The 18,835-nt window shown below is 32.1% G+C and overlaps 1 protein-coding gene across 1 annotated transcript; it reads left to right on the plus strand.

Moving 5' to 3' along the window:
- The first annotated feature begins 1,980 nt into the window (after nt 1-1,980).
- On the plus strand, nt 1,981-18,281 carry LOC125053211 (kynurenine/alpha-aminoadipate aminotransferase, mitochondrial). Its single transcript, XM_047654458.1, has 7 exons — nt 1,981-2,315; nt 13,053-13,221; nt 13,383-13,569; nt 14,340-14,600; nt 15,622-15,801; nt 17,085-17,282; nt 17,611-18,281. Exons 1-7 carry the CDS (start codon nt 2,078-2,080, stop codon nt 17,824-17,826), a joined length of 1,449 nt encoding a protein of 482 aa, XP_047510414.1. The 5' UTR covers nt 1,981-2,077; the 3' UTR covers nt 17,827-18,281.
- The last annotated feature ends 554 nt before the right edge of the window (nt 18,282-18,835 follow it).

An 18,835-nucleotide genomic window follows, 5' to 3' on the forward strand; every position in this document is an offset into this window, starting at 1 on the left:
ATTAGACACTAGGTTGTTATTTAAAGTGAGATCGGTGCCTTGAATCCATTGACACAAACAAAAATGTTATTTGTAGTGTAGTTTAATCAATCTATGTTAAATATTGTACGATAATTTTCGAGTTTTTAGGGTAAAGTTCATTTGTCGTCCATATTCATCTAGACAAAATGTGTTGCAGTTGAGATCATCACCTTTTGTTAGCTTCTACCTATTTAAGGGATTAAATATTCAATACAAAATTGTATTGCCAATTGACCCATGTGTTTTTTTATACCCGAGATATGCACATGCGCATGCCCCTGAAAATAGCAAGGGTATTGAGAACTCGACCTATACCATACCATTACCAATATCTAAAACCACCTGAGAGAGGCTCCGGGTTCGCTCACGCATTCTACGGGTCATTTTTACAATTACATTTTTTCATAGTAGCTCTTTGAGCGATTAGAGAGAGATTGCGCAGAATACAGTGTGGGAAGGCCAGTGTATTAAGACCCGATTCATTCCGTCTTTGGGATTTATGATCGATTTAAAATATCGAACCTAATATAGGGATGGTTCGAGTTCTATATCTTCCACAACTATCCAATTTTGCATAGAGGACGCTGAAGTTGGTGTAGCAAACGTTCACCCTACTAAGAATTTCCCCTGCAACCGCGCACAGGTTGGAACGTACCCTCTATTAAGCAGGGAAATCCTCTATTATATTTCCCATTCCTCTACAGCTGTACATCTATGTTTGAGATTAGGTAGATATAAAAGTCGCCTAATACATAAAATATATATGTGTATATACTGAAAAATATACAGGAAGAACTTGTAGATGAACTTGAAGATGTTGTTTGTAGTAAAAACAAATGAAAATTATTGTCACCAAAATTAAACTTGCACATGCCTAAAGATCGTTGAACCCTAAAAATTTATCATGGACACGGTAATAATATTTTATTTATGTTAATTTAGTTTTGCACTATTTTTTAACCCTAAGTATTTCATTCTATTCTTCTTACTAGGGTTGCCTGGAAGTTCGCTTCAGCGATAAGTTCATCCTTAATAATTTATGTTACCTGTTTTAGTTATTTTTAAACATTTTGTTACAATAATAGTAACAAACTGTAAAAAATAAATGAACTACAAGTTTTAAATGCAAATACTACGAACAATTTGTAGTTCAATTAAAAACAGGAAGAAGTTGCAATTTAATTAGATTGACAGTAATGATTAATTAAAATATAGATTAACAATGTGATTATTATTAAGTGATTGCACTTAATATAAATTTTAAATCCATCAATAAATGACGGAGATCATATAATTTTAGGTTTATAATATTTTTTAGCAGCAAACGTGTGTTGCCTATGACCTATCTGCTGCAAACTAGATATATATTAAATAGATTAATATATAATAATATCAAGGGCTTTATCACAATATTTTAATTAATTAAAAAAACTAAATAATTTGGGGCCGATGTTTCATGTTTTGAAATAATTATCTATTTGCTATCGCTTATATTTTGTTCACATAGTCTGCTGACCTACACTCGCAGACATTAAAATCTTGCTAAACTTATATTGCAGTAAAAATTGCTCAGTTTTTTTTTCATGATAAGTTTTTAGTGTAGTGAATGTATTGTCAAAAAATTCATAAAGGTGCTACAGTTATAATCTTTTGTTTAAAAAATACTATAAGCGTTTGCTACACTTGCAAAGTAAAAATATGTATCTTTCAAATCATAGAATATAAAAAATATTTATTGTATGTTTGTTAATAATGATGATAATTAGCCTAAACTAGACTAAAATACTAGTGAAGAAGTGTCGTATAGTACTAGAGAGTTGCAAATGAGCAATACTGACTTATTTAGGCTTACAAAGTAGTGTAATAAACATCAGGTTCAGGTTTTCTCCCGTTCTTCTTTACAGGCAGGAGAGTGTATTGTGAATATGCAAAATTATTTTGGTGTAACAATTAATTAATCATTATCAGCGACGTTTCGACAAGTAACATTATTCAAACAACAATAACAGCGTACACTCGTGTTGTAAAATAATAAAGTTTTTCGTATTAAAAAAAAATGCTATCTTGTATGAAAATAAATGGAGAGTTATTAAAAAAAGTATTGGATTCGCGGCCTATATATTCCCTGTTAAGGAACTATTCGCATAATGTGGAGGATATTTTGCACCTGGATGGGAGTGGGGAGGAGAACTATAACTTCAAGGAGAAGTACAGAGTTCTGGACGAGAAGGACTACGCCAGATTCTTCAGTAAAAGGTCTTTGAAACGGGAGCCAGCACTGACCAGAGCATTAAGTAAGTACAATCACAGTCAGTTAATTTAAAATATAAATAAATGTATGTATATTTATTAAATAAATAAATTATATAAATAATTCTGAAACGGCTTAACCGATTTTAATATTTTTTATGTATTTTCGATAGGTACGACAATTGGTTGTAAACTGTATTTTTGATAAGCGATAACAAAAACATGCATTAGCATTAGGTATTATATCTATCACTCTTCTACCACCAACCTCTTCATCACCTAGTTCAACCCTCAACGTTACAAATAATTTATAGCAAAACAAACGTTTGTCGGGTCAGCTAGTAATAATAAACAATCAGCTAGTCTTAATAGAAAAATATAACATGGGCCCCATCTCATCGACGTTTTTCTTAGCATACTTGAAAGGCATACCGAAGCTTAATAAGGACTCCACATTTCTATTGTTAAGTTTTACCACCGTTCAACACTTTATTATACAAATTCTTATTATATTATTACAGCTATGTATGTATGACAATTCTTAAAAATCAGCCATGAAATCGTAAAAAAATTCACGCGATATAGCCGACCAAAATCTTAATAGATTTTACAAATAAACTGTCGAGTTTGACTTGAATTTAGGGTCAAAATCTATTGGCAAAGGTAAAATCGTTGATTCTTGATAGTAAAATTAGTTCGTTTTTACATCTCCATGGACCATGACGAACCACATCACCCGTTTTACATTGGACAGATACTAACTACCTCGCGCGTCATATCAATTTTCAATTAAAACTTAATATCAATCATTTGTCTTAAAACTATTGTACTAGTATAACAATTAAACTATTTTTTTGTTTATTTACGTCATCCATCATGTAACACGTTTATAATGAGTTTAAACAAAAACATGACTAAATTACCAATTATGTACATCAATACACTTAAACTTTTTAATTTAACAAAATATTTCGTTTTAAATATGAATTCATAAAATTGTAAGGAAGAAATTGAAATTGAGCTTAGAAAACGGAATTCTTTTGTTTTTAAATAATAAGATTATTAGATATTGTAAAACCGATTTAGATGTGCAGATAATATAGATGTTTTTATTACAAGAGCTTAGCTTTAGCTTACATTACATTTCTTTAAAAAAATCATTTGAATAAATCGCTATTAGAAAATGACTAGCTCATTTTGAAATGAATATGGGCAACATTATCGGATATTCTTAAGGTATTAAGGTGTCCTAACATAATGAATTCGGAAGGGCAGTTCAATAAGTGCCATTTAATTTATTTCCCGACATGTCTTATTATAACATTCAAAAGCGAGACTTAGTGCTAATTATATTAAAAACTAGTAGACTCGGCCAAGCGTTGCTGTGGCTAAGATTTTTGTTATATTACATAGTAGTAACCTATTCAAGGGAAACGGTAGGAGAAGACCAGTCATGGGGACCACCATGCTTTTTTGGTGGTTATGCCATTAAATTGTAGCTTATGTGAAGCGTTGGTAATTATTTTGATAAGAATCAATACCTAGGTACGAATAAAGAGCCTTTTCTAGCGATGGTATTTTAATAAAAAAATAATAATAAAAGGACGCTTACTGTGACGTAACTATAAAAGATAGAGACATGCTGTCGTGACATTTTTTATAGATAGTGATGTGTGCTGAAAAATTGTAATTGTACATCATTTTGTTCTTTCATTAATAGTTTTCGCAGCGCACACGATTGAAGGAAGTTTTTTTGTTTATTTTTTTACACCTTGGGTTAGATTATTCAAGTTTTAGTAAGCATCCCTATTTTTTTTGAAAATGAATCATAGCCTATGTCACTCGGGAATAGTGTAGCTTGCCAACGGTGAAAGAATTTTTGAAATCGGTCCAGTAGTTTCGGAGCCTATTCAATTCAAACAAATAAAAAAAATCAAACCTTTCCTCTTTATTATAATATTAGTATAGATGGATAAAGTTTGACATAGGAAAGTTGGTAAATTTAGTTTGCTAGCTTCATTAAAGTTTTTTTTTAATCATAAAATTATCGTTTTGTAAGTCAATGAACGGTCATATTATTATTGCGGATTTGCCACGAATCTTATCGTAAGTGACCTAATGTGTGTGACCTTGCCAATGAGATAATTATTAGAGGTGCGCTTGTTACATCATGGTAGAGTGGTTCTTATCAGCGTCCAGTTTGTATATGAATTTTAAGGATTAAAATTTTAATATATCCTTTGGCGAATATATATATCCTACGATATCTTTATATAATTTTATAAGAATAATATTTGTCTGTTGAGTGTGAATTTGTGTTTGTGCTTTTATAATGTGAATTTGGTAACAAGAAATGTTTTTTTTTTAATTTCTTTATTTTACCAAAAAAATATAATACAATCATAATAAGTTGCATTAAAAAACCGCTGTGGTTTATATTGATGTAACTATAACAGTCTTGTCTAGGAGCGCGACAAATGCAAGTGAAGCCACCCAAGTCACTAGGGTTCTTTTTAAAAGAAATAACAATGATCTAGTTATGGAGAACCCTGATACCTCTCATAAAGATAAACAACTCCGAGCAATGACACCCTGGAATGAAACAATAAGTCATTAAGAACAAAGGCTCATTAATAAACAATAAGTCATTAAGTCTGCATTCCTAAGACGACACCAGTGACCACCGGCATCCTACCCCGCGGACGCCGCATCTTTTGTATATAAGCAGAAGACTCGTGACAACTGATCATTCACATCACTACCTAGCACTAGGCTCTAGATAATCTTAAGTAATTTGTATATCTTTAAAGTGTAATCTTTTATATCTTAAATAATTTGTGTATTTCTAAAATAAAAAGTGTAATCTTTTAAATAAAGTTTTTTTTAAATATCTCACACGTTGAGATATTTTGACTGGCGCCCAACGTGGGGCCCAGCAACGTAATTTCTCGTCGCATAACAAATAAATAATTTAACAACGCGATCATCGATCCAGTTGATTTCAACGACCAAGGAATTACGAAGTTTTCTTAAAAACAAAACGCTGGGTAACACAAGAAATAAATAAGTCAAAATATCAAGAGGAAAAGTGAAGAAGGACATGTTCCGGGAACTACTACAAGGTCTTCTGTAAGTACCTTTGCATTTTAAATCCCGCCAAAATTCCTTTCTTTCTCAAACCTCCGACTTTTGTATATAATAGAGTAAGTGTTAGTGATTGTGGTGTGAATCACCCTCCTTCTAGTAGTGAGGGCAATACCAACTTGCTCCATAGTGTGTCAAGTTCATTAGATAGTAATACTAACTTGCTCCATAGTGTTCCAAGTTCATTAGATTTTTTAAGTATACAAACAAAAGAAGGTTCAGAAATAATGGATCCTAAAACTTTATTAGCATACGTCCCATCTTATAATGGTGACCCAAACAGATTATATAACTATTTAAACAGAGCAAAACAATGGTTAATGCGCGTGGGAGGTGAGTCCCCAGATACTACTATGTTACTTATAAGTAAGTTAGAAGGCAAAGCAGCCGAATGCGTGAGTATGATGGACCATGAATTAAAATGGGCAAACATAGAGGAAATCTTAAAGAGTGAATGTGGCGATAATCGTGAACTTAATACATTATTAATAGAAATAGTAAATTTAAAACGAAAAAATACATATAGTGAATTAATTTTTGAGTTGAAACAAAAATTATTTTATATGAAAAGTAAGTTAATGGATACTTATAGAGATAGGAATAGGGTAGAAGATATGATGATACCATATGTTAATGTAGCACAAAATACTTTGCGCAATAATCTTCCATATCACGATCAGAACTTTATTTCAAATTGTAGTTTTACAGAATCTGTAAATCGGGTATTAAATTTTGAAGCAGAGGGAAGATTTGATAATATAAAACAAAAATTTTCGCAAATTTTACCTCCACCAAAGATTATACAAAATTATATTAAACCACACTATCCGATGTATAATGCAGCGGGACCTAGTTACCAGTATCCGCGATCGTATAACATACCGCAACAACATTCGAGACATGTTTATCCACCAACACAAAGGTCAATTAATCAAAGAATGCATTCAAACAAACCAAATAACGCTTGGATACCGAATCCAAATAATGTATTTACAAAACCTAAACATGACTACTTTAGGGGTCAACAACAACATTATCCTAATCAAAAGTTTCAACAAAATCGGTTGCCAAATGAGACGACTGATGTGTCAATGCGAACGGCTCCTCACCTTAGACCGGGGCAAATAAATTTAGGGAAAGGTATGGTAGCGGAAGAAGTTTTCTTCCATGAGGAAAATATGGGGGAGGATGAATATTATAGATACCCTCATGAATACGAGGAATATAGTCAGGAAGCAATTATTGATGAATCCTCAGAGGTTATTAATGAAGAAAATTTTCAATCGGAAGAAAAAGTAATAAAAAAATCATAGAATTTAATCATGTTAAATCATATTTACCATATTTCGAAACAAATAATCCAAAGTTAAAAATTTTGATAGATACCGGTAGTCAACGTTCTTTTATTACAAAAAAGGCTTCGGAAAACTTTAGTGAATATTATAAACCAGAGAAATTCACGGTGCGAACTTCTCATGGTGTAACACATCACGATGGTTTAATTGAAACACCATTTTGGACAAAATATTTTGGCGATGTAGATAAGGGTAATATGAAATTTTACGTATTTAATTTTAGTGACAAATATGATATTTTAATGGGAACCGACATGATAGAGCAGATAGAAGCATTAATTGATTTAAGGGAAAGAAAATTAATTTTACCAGAAAATGAATTATTGATTTTTCATATGTCTGATGACAACTTATTAAACATTAAAGATTTATGTAAAACGTATAGTGATTTGTTTACCGAAGACGTAACAAATAGCGCAACAACTTCAATACGTCATAAAATTACGTTAATAAACGAGGAACCTATTTATCAACGACCATTTAGGTTACCACAAACTCAACAACAAGAAGTGGATAGTCAAATTCGTAAATTGTTAGACGAAAACATAATAAGACCGTCCGAATCTCCATGGTCATCTCCGGTTCATTTAGTTCCTAAAAAAATGGATCAATCAGGTGTTAGGAAATGGAGAATGGTAATAGACTATAGGCGATTAAATGAGGGAACTAAATCCGATAAATTTCCTTTGCCAAATATAGAAGAATTATTTTCAAAATTACAAGGTAATAATTATTTTACAACATTAGATTTAACTTCAGGATACCACCAAATATTAATGGAAAATAACTCTATTGAGAAGACAGCGTTTAGTACACCTAACGGTCATTATGAGTTTCTTAGAATGCCATTTGGTTTAAAAAATGCACCAGCAACTTTTCAAAGAATGATGAATAATGTATTAAGAAATGAGATCTCGCATAATATCTGTTTAGTTTATTTAGACGACATTATAGTCTATTCAAAAAATGAACAGGATCATATAAATAAACTACAACAAGTTTTTGAAGCGTTACGAAAAGTTAATTTAAAGTTAAACCAAAACAAATGCGTTTTTATGAAAGAAGAAATTGAATTCTTAGGACATATTTTAAATAAAGATGGCTTAAAACCAAACCAGTCTAAAATCGAGGTCATTCAAAAATTCCCTATACCAAAAACATTAAAACAAGTTAGAGGATTTTTAGGATTGATAGGATATTATAGAAAATTTGTTCCTAATTTAAGTAAAATTATAAAACCACTTACGGAAGTTACTAAGAAAAACGCTATTATAGATATTACAGATAAGAAATATATAGAAGCATTTGAAAAATGTAAACATTTATTGAGTAATACTCCTATTCTAGCTTTTCCCGACTTTGATAAAACCTTTGTTATAACTACAGACGCTTCTGATATAGCATTAGGTGCTTTATTAAGTCAGGATAATCATCCAATAGCTTATGCATCGCGAACACTGAGTGAAACTGAACAAAAATATAATACAACAGAAAAAGAATTATTAGGTATTTTATGGGCTGTAACACACTTTAGACCTTACATTTATGGAAGAAAATTTACATTAAAAACAGATCATAAAGCCTTAATATGGTTATCAAAATTAAAAGAACCAAATCAAAGGTTAACTCGTTGGAAGTTAAAATTGCAAGACTATGATTATAAAATAGAGCACGTTAAAGGTAAAGAAAATTATGTAGCAGATGCCTTAAGTAGAATACAATTACACCACACAAGTGAAGACTCATTAGCTGTACAACATGACGATGACAATAGATCATTAAATACTACACCAGTAAATACAGACACTAATTCTTGGATATCAGATAAAGACAATAGGTCATTGAATAACACCATACACTCTTGTCAAGAGAATAGCGATGGAGGCATACCAATTATTAATAGTTATCCACCCAAACGGTTAAGACGTGTAGTGTTTGAAGTTGCTCCGTACAAAAAAGCAAATTATGAAAGAGGTATGTGGTATTTTTATATTCCACCTAATAATGAAGAACAAATCATTAAAGAATTTATGTTAGAATATTTAAGTAAAGATAAATATGCTTTTATCATACCTAATGAAGAATTATATTATAAAGTTACAGAAGTTTATAGGAAGTATTTTGATCATAATAAATTTAAGCCAGTTAGGTATACAAGAAATTTAATTGAAATAGATGACAAGGAAGAACAATTAACATTAATTAGAGAATATCATTTGTTTGAACATAGACATGCTGGTATAGAAAGTGTATATAAACAGTTACGAGACAAATATTATTGGGAAAATATGCGTAAACAAATAAAGAAATATATTTTAAATTGTGAAACATGTAAAAAGGAAAAATATAACAGACATCCTAATGTATCTTTATCTTTAGAAACAGAGACTCCTTATGAGCCTATGGATATATGGCACATTGACTTCATGTCTTTAGAAGGACAATGGTATCTTACAGTTATAGATAAATTTTCAAAGTACGCTATAGTCAAACCATCCGAAAAAAGTAGAGTATACGACACTATAGCAGAAATTTTTGCGTTAATTGGTACACCTAATAAAATTATTCATGATGGTGAACAATCATTGTGTAGTATTATCATGCAAGAACTTTTTAAAACTTATAACATAAAAGATTATACAACTACACCTCAACATCATAAATCTAACTCAGATGTAGAAAGACTGCATAATACTATTCAAGAACTTTATCGTTTACAAAGAGATTCTGATCTAGAAAAAAATCAAAAAATTAACTTAATAACACATTCCTACAATAACACGGTGCATAGCTCCATAAATATGACACCATTTGAAGTCCATTTTGGAAGGAAAGCAAAATTGCGTAGCTTTGATAATCTCAAAGTAGTTATACAAAATTATACAGCTCAACAGCGGGAATTTTCTAAAAATTTAAATAAAAATGTTCATGAATTATTAAAACGAGGAAAAGAAGTTAGAAATGAACGAATTAATAAGAAAATTAAAACCCCTAAAAATTATAAAGTAGGTAATGTCGCTTACTTAAAAAATAGTATGGCAGATCGGCATAAAACTAAACCTAGATTTTTAGGTCCATTCACTATAGTCAGTGTAGAGCCACATAATAAGTATAAATTGAGTAATGGTCGATCATATCATGTTGAAGAACTAAATATTGTTCCAGACTCATCTTCTTCGTCACAGCATTCAAGTTCAGAAAATTAACTCCATCAGAAAATGTAATTTTAATAGAATCTAAACCAACCCGATTACTAGAAGGACGGTGGGCGATTATTCATAAATTAGATATTAAACCTATAAAGAATAACTTAGATAGTATTGAAAATTCTATGAAAAATGCTCTCACTAGATTTAAGTCTGATGAAGTTAAGCATGTATATCAGAGAATCGATATTATTTTAGAACACATCAGGGAAATTTGTAAACATTTGAATATACAAAGTAATAGTCGTGTAAAGCGTGGATTAATTAATGGATTAGGATCTGTAATCAAATCTATTACTGGTAATTTAGACCAAAACGATTTAGATAGTATTCAAAAAGATTTAGAAACTCTACGAGTAGCATATAATAAACAAATATCTGTAACGGACGATACATTGGAAGAATATAATAAGCAAATTGCTAATATAACCTTAATTCAAGAGCAAATTAATCAACAATTTCAAGGAGTATTTAATTCAAAAATACAACAAAAAGTAGCGATTTCCTTATTATTACAGGCTCAAACTTTACAAGATGTATCTGAAAGACTTAGTACTGCGATCACTTTTGCAGAACATAATATGTTTCATTATAGCATTTTACAATCTCATATTTTACAGGATACTATAAGTAGTATACCAAAAGAAGTAATGTTATCTAATAATATAAATGATATAGAATCTTTTATAACAGTAAATAGTCGAATTATTAATCAGATTAGTTACCATTAGTTAAGATTCAAGTTTATAAGTCAAGGAAAATTGTTCCCATTATCCAAAATAATCCCACCTGTACCTATCCTATAATGCAAAAGGTTACTTTAGCATACAACGATGAAGAAATCTATGAAGTAGAGGACTGCCGAAATTTGGATTTTCAGATATGTAAAGGAAATTTAATTAAAATCAATACTTGTGAGTCAGAAATACTAAACAAGAAAGAAAGTGACAAATGTCAAGCTGTTCCAATAAAATGCCCAGTTCAGGAAGTATTTCAAATTTCACCAAAAGCTATATACATGTTTTTTAATAAAACTACAGAAGTAAGTGCAAATTGTAATAATCACCAAGAAACTTTATGGACAAAAGGATCAAACATTTTGTACGGTGAAAACTGTGAATTAAATATTTCTGGTATAAAAATGTTCAAAACCACAGAGTCAAAAGACAAAATGATAATTGCTAATATTGATATTCCAATGATAGAAACTGCATCAGAAATAGACATTGTATATGACGCTACAAAAATCAAGTCTAAGCTGAAGCAACTAAAAACTATAGATTCTTTTAGTGAACACAGACAACATGAAATTATTCAATACAGTTGGATCAGTGTTATAACTATAATAATTGTCATTATAATTTTTGTTAAAATTCTCAGATCCAAGGTTTGGAAACCTAGGACTTCGAATTTGGAAGGGGAGAGTGAAGCCACCCAAGTCACTAGGGTTCTTTTTAAAAGAAATAACAATGATCTAGTTATGGAGAACCCTGATACCTCTCATAAATATAAACAACTCCGAGCAATGACACCCTGGAATGAAACAATAAGTCATTAAGAACAAAGGCTCATTAATAAACAATAAGTCATTAAGTCTGCATTCCTAAGACGACACCAGTGACCACCGGCATCCTACCCCGCGGACGCCGCATCTTTTGTATATAAGCAGAAGACTCGTGACAACTGATCATTCACATCACTACCTAGCACTAGGCTCTAGATAATCTTAAGTAATTTGTATATCTTTAAAGTGTAATCTTTTATATCTTAAATAATTTGTGTATTTCTAAAATAAAAAGTGTAATCTTTTAAATAAAGTTTTTTTTAAATATCTCACACGTTGAGATATTTTGACTTGCATATAAAAGTAGTTTTTTAATTTGCTGTTTTTGTTGGTTGGCGTTAATTAAAACATGGATAATAATTGTAGTTATTAGTTGTATTTATATATAGATGAAGGACAGTAATGACTACGTATTAGTCTACGTATTAGACTTCATAGTATTTTTTATCAAAATAGTCGTAGGTTTTAAAAGAAGATTTTTTAAAATTGTAAACACACAAAAAAGTAAACATAAATTGAAAATGGGCAGTTGCTGTCACTTTTGATTGCTACGTAATAAGACTCAAACAATTACAGAAGCATTCTCAGAAAGATTTTGAATATGTATAGTACCAAAAAAGTCATTTATATCAGATTACAAAGCTCAGAGAATTTGGCTTTTAGTGAAAATTCGAAAAAGCCGAGGCTACAATTCGACGTGTACATTATTTGCATCGATTATATTTTATATTGTCCGACAATCTCACTAACTGCCCCAATTTTACATTATATGCTGTTATGAGATTCCGTCTATTCGGTTTTCTTTGTATAAGCAAGGGGAACAGCTTTTTATGATAGATATTGATATCGATAATTGTCAGACAAGATATTGACAGATTGCAATATTTACAATCACCGTATCGACTGTTAATTGCGCAATTGTGAAAAACAGAACAGGAAAAATTTATTTGTGCACAACAAGAGTTTGAGCGCATGAATTGAGAAGATCACGCTTTACCACTAAGTCTATGTTGCTAAATACGTAAATTCACAATACATAACGCAATAATCTATCCTTTGGCCTATAAAGATAATTTCTATTTCTGCTATTAACGACACATTTCATACTATCAAGTTCAAGGTTAGTAAACAAGATTGCGATACATCACCCTGTGCCCTATCAAAGCAAAGGGTATTTCCGATTTTATAACGTTTTACATAATATTAAACTGTGCATAGTAGCGTACCGTAGATTTAACGAATTAAAAAAAAATTGTATATTTTTGTCGGTAAAACAGTAACAAACATTTGAAATTAGAATGCTTTTGTCACTACCGTCTATTGTGCCGAAGATGTCGTGGAGATGGAGATGAGAAAAGGATAGTACGGCCGCGAACCCACCCCCATAACTTCGTCGTGGATAAAATTAAAAGCCTGAATTTTCAGGTACCAAGAAGGTCCCTTAAGTAGAAATAATATGTAGCTTGCTAATACAATAAAAATGAAGACTATAAATACTATATACATTTTCAGCATCGATGGTGTACAAAATTGGCAAACAGATGATATCTTTAGCTGAAGGAATGCCAAACGAGGGAATCTTTCCTTTCGACCGAATGCAAATGACCATGAAGAACGGTAACAAGTTGGTGCTTGAAGAAAATGAGCTGGCAATGGCACTGCAGTACTTGCCATCGCAGGGGTAAGTTGTAGCCAAGGAATGTATTTATTAGTACGAATAAGGAAACACTGGCAATCTATCCTGTTTTTGGTCTAAAATAAACAATAATGTAGTTAACTTAGCTGGCCCTATGAAGACCACATACAGTACGATCACTTTAATAACAAAATATTTATTTCCAGTCTTCCAAGCCTTCTTAAACTTCTACGCGAGTTCCAAGAAGATCTTCACCGACCTCCCTCACTAGACCGTGACGTCTTAATCACTAATGGAGCCCAGCATGGCATCTACCAGTGCATTGACATGTTAGTAGACCCTGGAGATCCCGTCATCACCACGGAATACACTTTTACGGGATACAATAGTGCAGTAAGTAACAATATGGTTCTTGCAAAATAGCGGTGTTGATCTCAATTCAGTGTATAATTAACCTTCAATACACGTCGTCGATCTTTGGTTATTAGACATTATGACTTCCTTACTAGGATTTCCAAAAAAAAATGTGGAACAACACCCGATTATAAGATATCCGGCTACAACGACAATGAAGAAGGAAGGTTTTGCAACGCAGGTTCATGTATTGTATTATATGTATATTAAATGTATTTATTAATGTATTGCCAAGCTCTTTGAGTGCTATTATCCAAACCTCATTGTTTATATATGTCCTTCATATAATTTTGTAGAAATAAATAAATTCGGACATTAAGGACCTATCTGGTCGCCAAACTCCAAAAAAGGTACACTGTTTCTTTCCATTTTCCGTCATCGTTTCTTGAAGTAGGGCGAATGGAAAAAAATATATGGTGGAATTGAGTAGTTTATGTATTATGAAAGATCGATTATATCAATTTATAACTTCACTCGATAGAAAAAAAAACATTTTATGACGAAAATGTAGGTATATAGAACATGATTTTGATATTTACTCAATATATTTTATCGTAAGCCAAGTATTCCATTTCAGAAAAAAAATTGATAAAATTATTAATGTAATTTTAATGTTTATAATTAATTGTTATTATGGGCCAGCGCGCCTCAGTGCTCCAGCTCTCCACTGCGCACCGCAGTCCATCCCGAGACACTTAAACTTATAATCAAAAGTTAGCTTATGTAATAATTATCTTAACTTGTTCTAGCTTCGTCCCTACGACCCTGAAGTGCTTCGGATCCCTGAAGATGAAGACGGATTAATTCCCGAAACCTTAGAATCAGTTTTAGAGGAAAGGCTTTCCCGGGGATTAAAAATGCCCCGTGTTTTGTATCTGATTCCAACAGGAAATAATCCTACTGGGACCATTATCCCCGCTGCCAGAAGACGGAAAATATATGAGCTGGCCTGCCGATACGACTTTCTCATTATAGAGGATGATCCTTATGCCTTTTTGAATTACTCTAACGTAAGTATTCTTGCAGTCCTGAAGAGTTGAACCAAACTTAAAGTAATAAGATGATGCCATTAGATGTCATTTCAGAAGGTTGCTCTTAGGTTTACGGCAACAACATCTGCCTTAGGAAGCGTTCAAGTATTACGTCACGCACTTTTTAAAGATTATTGACACCCCCCCCATGTAATGCGCCGTAACGTTTTTCTGTACCCAATAGTAAAACGTTTCGTGACCACCCAGTGACTCTTTATACCTAAAAAATATCATTATGTGGTGTAAAGTACTGGAAAGTCGAAAATAATATTAACAATAACGCTTAATTCAATCCCCGCCCCGCATCGTACGTTTTAAAAAAGGACCCCCCCCCTAAATTCGTTACGTAATACTTGAACGCTCCCTTACTTGATGGGTTGGTACTGAACATGGCATGTTATGAAGTGAAATATCAAAGACATTTTTTCATCTGTATTAAATAGTTTTTCAAAATATTAAAGAAAATAATCGCAATATGAATTATATAAGGCATTAATATTTCTGAGAAAAGCAAGCATAACAATGATTTCGATAAATTCCATATCAAATGTCAAGTTGAGATAAATCTGCTTAAAAGCAGCATAATGTGTATTATGTTTCTGGTTTTACGACACATTATTGTATTATGATTTATGTTATCGAATTAAAACATCCATTGACGTTTGAGTTTGGATAAAACGAAAATTTCAAATGTTTTAATTCTGATAACGATAAACTTTAACGGGTGTATGAACTTTGTGAGGCCTGACTGTGACTGAATTACTTAGTAATTTTTATAAAAAATATCAAACTTATGCCTGATTTAACTTAATACATTATCGAAACTAATTATAAAGAAAAAGAACTTAAAAGATTCGACCTATTGCAGATCATTATCGGTTTTGTATATACACGCAGATATTTATACCATATCGTTCTAGTGGAACTAGTTTCAGAAATAATCCAATACAAAAAAGCCGGCTCTTCATTTTTAAAATTAGAAACGTAAATAACATTTCAGGTGAAACCTCCATCGTTTCTATCAATGGACCAGTGCGGGCGTGTAATCCGCTTGGACTCTGTATCGAAAGTGGTATGTGCGGGACTCCGCGGTGCATGGATGACTGCGCCTGCACCGTTAATAGAAAGAGCAGAGCGACACTCGCAGGCCGAGCTCCTGCATCCATGTACACTTTCACAGGTGATAAACCTATCTTCCATATCGTCGCTGTAGAATGATGACCTCGTATATCCAGAGAACCAACCATTACAGGAAACGAAAAAACTGTTTAATTTCGACAATGTTTGTTAAAATATTATTATGTGTTTTTGTCCGCAGTTTAAATGGTAAAAACGACTTACTTCATGATTATACCAGTTAAATGACATAAGAGTCTAAAAATAAATGGTTTTTTGAAATACGAGGTTATCATTCTACAGTGTTCTATATACTCGTAATAGATACATTCAATATTTAGTTAAAGTTAAAAGATCAAATAGAATACAAAACTATATTGCGATTGTGTAGACGCGACGTTTAAATAATGTCCCAGGATGATTACTTATCTATACCCCAGGTCCCTAAGAAAGTTTATTTCTATAGTGGGTTGTAACGGCTATATTTAGCCATTTTTATTTTTGTTAAATTTTTGTCTGGTAAAAAAATGCTTGAATAAGTATAACTGAGCTTAATTCATTTCTGCTAACGTGGCACAACGCACACGGATGATGGCTACGACCTTGTATCGAGCCATAGTTACTGTAATCATAGATTGCGAGGCAATAATTGAGTGATTGATACTAATTAATAGTTTATTTTTGCAAAATAGAACTGATTTATGGTAATGCCAAATTGCGTGTTTGTACGAGGTTATACCAACCTTGTGACACCGTAATTGTGTATTGTCGCAATAATTGTTGAAATCGGATTAACTACTAAAAAACAGTCTAGTTTTCTCACTAAATAATATAATAATTAAGATTGATAGAAGTCTTACCAGGCTTAATAATAATAATAATAATAATTTTTATTAATCAGACAAATACAGTCCATTGATTGATTAGTGAGTTAGTAACAATAGTTTCTTAAGATCTATGTTAGAGAATTAGTAAAAATAAGGAAAAAGTAGTTAAATAAAAAACTATCAGGTACAAAGCCCTGCGGAGATGTCGGAGCAGTGTCGTAAATAGGGGCACTCCATTCTTTCGACTATCATCCGTAAGATGTTGCTGGAGCTGCCCCGCACCCGGCGCACCAAAGAAGCGCACCGCTTTCGCATAGTGGCGAAAAAGCAATCCACCCGCGCCTCTGCAAACATTCCTGATGCGCTGCAGAAGCGAGGCAGCCCCAGCAACACCCTAAATGCGTTATTATACTGCACCCGAAGCGAGTTGTATGTTTGTCGAGTAAAAATTAATTAATGCCTTACGTTATATTTATACGATACAGGTAATAATACAACGGCTGTTTTTTTTACGATCCAGGTAATAATACAACGGCTGCTATCAGAGCGAAGTGACTTGGCTGCTCACATTCATTCAGCTAGATCGTTCTATGAACAGCGTTGTGGAGCTTTAGGTGACGCATTACGAGGCCTGTCTCACCTTGCACAATGGTCACGACCAAAAGCTGGACTCTTCTATTGGTTAAGGCTACAAGGCGTTAGCGATGTGTACAACATGGTGAGTTAGTTTAATCGTTAGTAATTAAAATTACTGCTAGTATATTAATGCGAAAAATACCAAACTTATTTTGACGTTCTTTTGGCGCGATAGGGAAAAATGACGGGAGTAAATTTTTTCTATTGTTAGTGTTGTTTTATCTACAAACGTAGAATAAAGCGAAAGATAAAAATTTTGAAAAGATTTTTATCTTGTTACGCCAAAGAAGTATAACTTCTTACGCGTGTATATAAGTATACACACATTTTTATACAGTCACTTATGCAGCTCTACCATTTTAACTTGTCTGAGATACTAAATAATATAATTATCATTATCATATTTTCAGACATTCCGCACCGCCCTCGAACATGGTCTGATGCTGTGTCCGGGACAGGCTTTTCAATATGACCACAGCGCCCCCTCACAACATTTGCGGCTTACTTTTACAAGAATTAAACTCGAAGACATTGATACTGCTGTGCGCCGCTTAGCGGATGTCATTGACATCGAACAGAAACTGGAACTAGAAAGACTTCCACAGAGACGGGCCACTGAACGCTAGGTGGCGCTTATCACAATAGTTTATATAAACTTTATTCTTTGATTACAAAGAGGATAGTACGGTACTTAAATCTCTTATTTAGTATTTATTACACTTTTTCTGTTATCGGGTATTTATTATAATTTATTAAACAATTTTAATCTCTATTTTCATTATCTCTGCTATCTGTTGATAGATGGCGTAGCTACAGAAAGTACTATTGTAGTAAAAAGTTAGTCTTAATTAATTAGTTGACGCTAGAAATGTTATAAATAATAATATACGCCTATTTTAATTGTACTTTTAATTAATATAAATTTTGTTTAAATAAATACAGTTAAATCAAAACCTATGTTTTTTTAACCAAATATCTTCAACTGAAACATGCTAGCCATATTGGGCAGACACAAATAGGTATGAAGGTCAGATTTTATTCCACCCCAAAACAGTTTCACCGAGAACTGTACCCAGGACAGCCAGGTAGCCCCACAGTAATTTATTTATTACAGATATATATTACAAACACTAACCATATCTATATTAATCTGGAATGTCACAAGGCTTTACCTGTAAAACTAATATAGTTAATGTAGGCTGTAGATCGCAATATTTTTCAAAGAAAAATTAATTCACAACTTAAAATCGGAAAGATTAGAGCCTATATATATATATATGTAGGTATGCCTATTGCCTATATATACCGGTACAGTAACAAAAATGATTAGAATATAATCTGGCTTGTAAACGTGAAATAATGTAACGAAAACATATCAATTAACTTATTGTAATAAAACGACAAACAGTATATTTAGACATCGTCTTCTTTATATATCTCTCTATATCTGTCATCCAACATACATTTTTCATAACGAATTTAAATAATTACTTAAAGTCACGATTAAGTTAAACTCCCAAGCACTAAAAAGACAAACAAATAATGTATCCAATTGTGTTAAAAATTCCACCCAATTAAAGCTGTACTCGTTCATTGACAGTTAAGCCTAACAAAAACAAAGTCTTTAAACGCAAG

Source organism: Pieris napi, chromosome 10 (genome assembly GCF_905475465.1).
Source record: "Pieris napi chromosome 10, ilPieNapi1.2, whole genome shotgun sequence".
In the NCBI taxonomy this organism is placed as follows: Eukaryota; Metazoa; Arthropoda; class Insecta; order Lepidoptera; family Pieridae; genus Pieris; species Pieris napi.